The sequence below is a fragment of the Phaethon lepturus genome, unplaced genomic scaffold (assembly GCF_000687285.1).
Source record: "Phaethon lepturus isolate BGI_N335 unplaced genomic scaffold, ASM68728v1 scaffold7680, whole genome shotgun sequence".
NCBI classification, from domain to species: Eukaryota; Metazoa; Chordata; class Aves; order Phaethontiformes; family Phaethontidae; genus Phaethon; species Phaethon lepturus.
In genome coordinates this window covers 166359-173487 of record NW_010512534.1, presented here as the reverse complement: position 1 = coordinate 173487, position 7129 = coordinate 166359, and the positions used below count along the sequence as shown (strand labels likewise).

The following is a 7129-nucleotide window of genomic DNA, read 5'->3' as shown; positions in this document are numbered from 1 at the left end:
TTCAGTAGGATACAAAATCCCCTTCTGTACATCCCTTGAGGTTTTCAGAGAAACAGGGCACAAAGTTGGCTGCAGTACAATTATTATTCACTGGAAATAAAATCACTTGAATACAAATTATAGACCATTACTTTTCAGTACTTGAAAAAGGTTGATTTTTAATGTAGTTCAATACCTCATTTAATATTTTTAATCAGTTTTGGAAAGCCTTCAATATCTTGACACAGACAGAAGCTTATAATTTTTTTTTAATTGTTTTAATGAGAATAACTTGGATAGACCTGTGTGTAGAAAGGTAGCAGTTACTCATTTGGGAATTTAATCTTTAGGAGCCAGGTTCATCAGTGTTAATTAGAATCCATACCCAACCTCCCAGTCCTTCCAAAATTATCATACTGCTCTGTAGAAATGGTAGCTCGTCATCTCAAGTACTGCTATTTCACATTTTGAACTACTTAGAAATTATATTGCTGTAGGTAAAAACCTACTGTAGTGGATAGAAGGGAAGAAAAATGTGGTATCGAGGTATAGCGGAAAAGAGGCAGGAAAATAAAGTGCTTCTCTTTTCTAAAATTTTGTTGAGTGACACAATAAGAAAAACCTGAGATGGCAAATCACGTTCTTTATATCTGAGTTCTGGTTTTGATTTCATCTTATAGGCTGCATGCTGCTGCTTTATTACATTGAAGAAGCCTTATCTATTGTCCTTTGCTTACTTCTCTAAGGGTTATGGAGCAAGGAAATTGAGGTTGTATTCAAGAATGACTAGCAGTCTAATGGTAAAAAGGATAGATTTGGTTCTGTTAAATTTGGGAACATATTTATGTGAAAAGTAGGTAAGGTCATCATGAGGACATGTTCTTATTCCACTTCACGGAGTACTTACACAACTTCTTCTGCAGCAGAAGTAATGCACAATAGACTAAATGTTGTATTTTTTTTTTGTTTTCATTTTTGCACTGATCTTACTCAGGCAAATTCCTGTTTGCCTGGATAAGATACCCTCTGCAGTCGTTCTTGTTCGAGTGGCTATATATAGCTATCAGCATCTGGCACACGTGCTAGCAAGTGTTCTTTAAATCTGCAATCTTTTTTCTGCCTATCAGTTCTATCCTCATATATTAATGGAAAGCAAAGAAATGCACAAGTCTTTCCTCCCCTTCTTCCCTCCCTCTGAAAAAAACTTCCCAAATATGGACTTAATGTCAGTAATTTTTTCAAAAGCAGACTCTTTTAAGGAGAGCTTTGGTGTATAGCACATATAATAAGTAGTTCCATTCCAGTTTAAAATTGAAGGTGGGAGTTCATGTGTGAAAAAACAAGTGCAGCTACCTCTCACTTGACAACAGAAGCTCCAGTGTAGACTAAATCAGGAAGATGGTCACGATCAGTGCGTCCTTCCCGTGGAAATACCCCATATCTGGAAAGTAGAGGGGAGATGGTGTCTCACGAGGAAGGAAAAGTGTTTAGAGGAGATCTGAGTGCTTTTCCTCAGACGCATGCCGCCACCTTCCCCTTGCTGCGACGGAGCCTGTTGAACTGCTGCAGGACTAGGAGTGGAATCCAAGTTTTTCTCCTCTGCTTCCCAGGGCATTCAGTTCTGTCCCTGAAAGGCAGAAGAAAATGGGAGAACAGTTGAAGATGCTTTTAGATCAAAACAGAGGGAGAGGTTGAATGCATTAGCAAAAAGGGCCAGATTTCTTCCGGCACCGTTCTGGGACGCGCCCAGAGAGGCTGGAGACATAAGCGCAGAATTAAGTGTGTTGATACTCCTCTACCATTTATCAACTTTATTGAAGAATTGCAGTGCTTGAAAAGCCTGTTAGCAATCACAGCACTCGAGTACTGTAAGTACTGTAAGTGTGAGCCAGTTGTAGATGTTTTCTTTCCCAGCCGTTCATGGGAACGAGTTAGCAAGCTGCATTTACAAGAAGACACAGCTCAATTCATCTCTGTAATGGAACCGCTGACCTTCCCCACAAATAAAGGATGTTTTCCCACGTTAAACGGGAAGAACTGGACAGCAAGAGCAGTGTGGTGCAAAGATCCCCGCCAGTCGTGGTTTGTTCAGGGCCTTCGCGTGTGTATGTGGGAGGGCTGTGCGCTGCTGCCTAATTTTATGTACGAGAGAGTTCAACGGAGTAGGGTTGCAAAGACAGAGTGTATTAAACAGAGTGGTGTTTGAAATGCTCTTCACAAACACTATGGAGACCACAATGCGCAAAGATGGATTTTCGGTACAGTTTTCAAAATTGTGCCCCAGGCCTCTGCCTTTCTTGTGTTCTGCAGTTGCCAAGGCACGTAGTGACTGTGGGTGTGCGGGCAGCTTCACCGAACACAGTGGGGCTAATCCCTCCAGTTATACTTGCATGGCAGCTCTTGTAGAAGGAAAATAGTGCTTAGGCACCTTTACTTGACTTTTAGAGCTCTGTAGTTTTACTGTTTCTAGCCTCAGTGAAACAAATTTCTTTTCCCTTTTGAATTAAATATTGCAATCTTTTTCTGGGAAAGCGCTAGCTAAACTTATCTATAGCTTTTTGAAAATAAAGAATTTATTTACATAGAGCCTAAAGTATTCTGTATGGATTGATTAGCATATGGTATGTGCTATGCGTTTGTTGCTATGGTGAATCACTTGTTGTTCCTCGTTGTTTTTCTCTGTAGGATGATTATCATCAGAGAAAAATCTCTTGAAACCGGATGTAAACTTCTGATTGTTAAGGGAGTTCCTTAATGTATGCACCTGCCTTTTTGCAAATTTTCCCCAAGGTTTTTTTTTTCCAATTATTGAAAAAATATTTTGAGCAGTTCATTGGGGTCTCTCATAAGTCAGATCCTCCCTTTGATAAAACTGGTCTTTCCACCTTTGCAAAAGTTGGAAGAGTAACCACTTTTGGGATAAGGAGAGCTCAGTGAATGTAAGAATATGGTTCATTATGAGAAAAGTGTATTCCTCTCACATTTCCTCCTCCCCCCCAAATCGAGTGGATGGTTTGGTTTATGAATCATTTCTGGAATTAATATAAAAGTGCATGCATAAAAATGTCCACAGCCCTGGAGCTTCTTTCGTTCCTTTTGGTAAGCACTAAAGTAGTTGATGAATGAGTTAACATTTTAGAACTACAAAAACAGTTTTTAATTGCACATTTTGTCTGATTTTTTGGAATCCATTGTAGTGCTTGTGATGATGATAACTGGATGGAGTAAAAAACCTCCCTACCAGAAACAAAGTAGTCTAGTAGACCTCTTTTGTGAAATGCATCTCAGAAGATGCGTGGCGTTGCTGCTGCTTGACCACCTTTGGCACCATTAACATGGATTGCTCCCAGGCCTGTAAGGGTATTCAGCAGTTGGAGAAACTGGTGCTTCTCTGGATGTGGCTGCAGGAGCTGTGCGCTGTGGCACGGTGCTCCTGCAAGCAGAAGAAGCTGCCCTCAGCGCTAGGTTTCAGCTGAGCATCTCCTCCCCATCTGCTTCGTGGCTCCTCAAACAAAGGAGTGCTTAGAAAGGGTTTGGGGCACGGACAGAGGGCGAGGGTGGGCTTGCTGCGGATTTCCAATTACCAGTGAAATACTTAGATGCACTCTGCTTCTCAGACCTTATGTTGTACAACACTAGAGCGTTGTATCAGTGTGCAGTCAGGTGTGGAGTCCAAGCCCTGGTTGCTCCTGCAGAGCAGTTATTAATGCCAACTCACATTCTTCTTTCCAATAATTACAGCAAGGGAGAGCATTTCTCTTTGCCTTCATGGCAATCTATGAGGGATTATGTAGGATGTAAAGGTGGTTTAGAATTTTTCTTTTAAATATCCATGAAGAATATTTTACTGCTTTGTTCTGTAGTTTCCCCAGTCTTTCATGAATCAGAGTGACATGAAACTGTCACCACTGAACATACTCACAGGGGTCAGTTATGACTGATGAGCAAGAGAACCAAAAGAAAATACGAGCTTCACAGATCTCTGTTAATTCCAGCTAAATAAATAATGTATATGTGCCACTTGATGTATAAGGTTAAAGAGGTCGGACGTCCAGTAATTGTGGTAAATGCATCCAGCCAGGCCAGAAGCAGTTAAATTTTTTATTGTTGGTCACATATTCACTTACAGTAAATGAAGACAAATATACCCTTAAATATCTGCATGTAACATACTTTATTCACCCTGCATGTCGTAAAGTTGTCATTTCCGTAGCACTTCTGAATATGGAAGATCTATCCCTGTGGTATCACAAAATAGCTTCCTAGAAAAGTAATTAACAGAAGGCTTTTCTTTTTTTTTAAGTTCAGAAAAGATAAATAACGGAGGCGTCTGATTTCCTGTCACTCTTGGTTAACTTTGTATGAAAATGGATAGCTTCCAAATTAAAGCAGGCACCGGCCTGTCTGGAGAAAAATGCATCTGTAAAGAAATGTGTACATTACATATTCATGTAGTTCCAAATCTCTTAATTGTATTTTGTATATAACAATTGCCTGTTTTGAAATATGGTACCTTTTTTACTTCATGAGTTAAAACCAGCATGCCAGAAAGGCTGAGGTTGCTTCTTACACAGTCTAGGATAAGCATTTCCTTTCCCAAATTCCCTCCTACATGCCCCACTCGTTTCCCTCCCTACCAGCATGTTTCTCTGGGCGATGGAGGCTTGGTGTGAGGTGGCTTTACACCATGTTTTATTTAGAAGATACACAAAAAGCATTCAGGCCAGTGAGGCACAGGGTCAGGAATATTGAGATCCAGCATTTCCTCTCAGAATCAAAAATTTCTATTCATTTTCCTCTGCATTTACTGCAAATGGCTGTGAGGGAAGCTTGTCTAGCTAGAAAGAGAGGAAAACCAAGAGTATTTCCTGCTAACTCTTATCACTAACACGTGTTTAAGGAGAGATGGGATTTAAAACGCTCTCTCTGCTTTGTAACTATCTATCTTGAAATGAGATGCTGAAGATGATGGTTTTTTTCTTGCACACGCTAGAGATTATTAGTGTTCAAATAGCAGCAGCGTAATCTATTGTCAACCAAATCTTGCATTTATTTAAAGCGAGTTGTACAACTGCGTTCAGGTGCAGAGGTGCAGCTTTATGTGACTGCTACAACTTCTAGACCTGAAGTAGAAAAGGGGAAGGCAGCTGTGAGATTATTGATTACAAACGCAATATTTGTATTTTAAACCAATATTAATGCAAAGTATATAGAATGGCCATGAAATAACAACTGCAGTTATTTCTAAAGAAGCCTGTCCTCTCCTGTGAGGACAAAAATTTAGATGGTGACCATCACCTTCTTCACAGATGTGATAACACTGTCTTGGGAGGAAAATGCAGTACTCATCTCCACATAAGTGGCATGACAACATGCACAAAGCTGGGCTGAGACATAGACATAGAGACGTAGCTTCTGTGGGAGGTGGAAGAGGTAGAACCTCACACTCACATAGGAGACGCTGAACATCTGTGAACAGCCTCTTACACAGAGCCGGAGTCTTCTGAAACACAGCAGGTCTTTTTTTTTTTTCCTTCCTTTTTCCCCACTCGGCAGGTTTATAGCCTCCGATAACACCCAGTTGCCTTCTCATCAATACACCAAAAATCACAGAACCACAGAATCATTAGGGTTGGAAAAGACCTTCAATATCATCAAGTCCAACCGTTAACCCAACACCACCAAGCCCACTAAATCATGTCCCGAAGTACCACGCCCACATGTTTTTTGAGCACTTCCGGTGATGATGGTGTCCACAAGTACCTAAGCACAGTGAAATGAACAGTCCAGAACTGCTTTTCTTGTTTGAAGTCACACTAAAACAATGAAGTCTACTGAGGGACATGCAGAGCTAGATTCTCAGCAGACTGAAATCGATTGATGGAGCCCTAATTAATTACACCATGTATTATCCAGCCCATTGGACATTCCCATGGATGGCATTTTTTATTCAATGCTAAAAAGATATTAGTTCTAAAGACTGTTAAGTAATGCTTGTTTCAGTTACTGCATCTTTTACTACACTACTGTAATCTCTTCCATTCAGGAGTTTCAAAGCGCTTCGTAAGCATTAATGGCAACTCTGAAAAGATCGTATTAAATCTGGTTCCAGAGGAGTTAGCCGAGGTGCGGGCAGATGGGGATGCCAGCAGCGGCGCCACCGGGCAGGCGTGCTCGCCATGGCCGCGCTTGCTGGTGGTCCGGTCTGAGGAACCAGCTGGAGAACGATGCGGGAGACTGGGGCAGAGGACAGAGTGGCACACCTTCTTCTGTCCCCAGACCGCGGCTGGGCACGCTGGCGGCTGGCCACAGGTCCGGAGCAAGAACAGCCAGGGTGGATCGGCGTCAAAGCAGAGAGCAAAACTGAGGAGGCCGAGCTCCCAGTTCTGGGCTCGGATATTTGTGCTGCAGCTCACCACATAGCAGAGGGGTGCACGAAACTCTTCCGTAACCTTTCCGCTAGAAGTGGAAGTTACACAGAAGCATAAGTAAAGGCTTATTGCTAAATTCTGAATTAATGTTCCTTGCTGTATTTCTTCCTACCATTTAGGTCATTTGAGGCAGAGACAGTTCCTGAGTGATTATGTCGCTTATGGTTTACCACTTCCAGCTGAGTTATTCACTGCTCATGCTCCACTAGAAATTAATAGGAGTTTTGCCATTGCATTCGGTGGTAGCAAGATCAGGGTTTGACAGGGATGAATATTTCTTTTCTGCATTGTATGAACTTCCTTTGGTCAAGAAGATATTGCTCGAGGATGGTCTTTTTTCTTCAATCTTTCTTTGTTTTGTTCCAGAAATTGAGATGTAATACTTGTGGTTGTTTTTTGACGTTGTTATTACTTTGAAGAAAGTCAGCAATAGTAATATAGAATAACAATTGGTGGCAGAAGGTGACATTTGAATTCAGAAATGCTATGCTGCATTCATCTATTAACTTCAGGACATATCTTTAGAGCATGAAAGGAGCTTCTTGACCAGTCTGAGGTGCTTCAGTCATTTTTTTCTCTCTTGTAATTAAAGTTTCTAGCTCTCTGTTCAGAATCAGTTTCCTCACCAACTCTTCAGTGAATAAATCTACCTGAGTGATTTCCTGACAGTTGTACATTAGGAATTACGGCATATCCCTGCACATAACTTACAGAATTAT

The 7129-nt window shown here is 41.2% G+C and overlaps 1 protein-coding gene across 1 annotated transcript in view; it reads left to right on the top strand.

Annotated features, from left to right (window-relative positions):
• Window positions 1–6402, top strand: part of AFF3 (AF4/FMR2 family, member 3) — a gene marked incomplete at its 5' end in the record, with an annotated part of 11153 nt that extends 4751 nt beyond the window's left edge. Inside the window, one exon of the mRNA XM_010287307.1 lies at window positions 5983–6402. Coding sequence (XP_010285609.1) covers window positions 5983–6402 — 420 coding nt within the window. The remainder of the gene's footprint in view (window positions 1–5982) is intronic.
• Window positions 6403–7129: the final 727 nt, after the last annotated feature.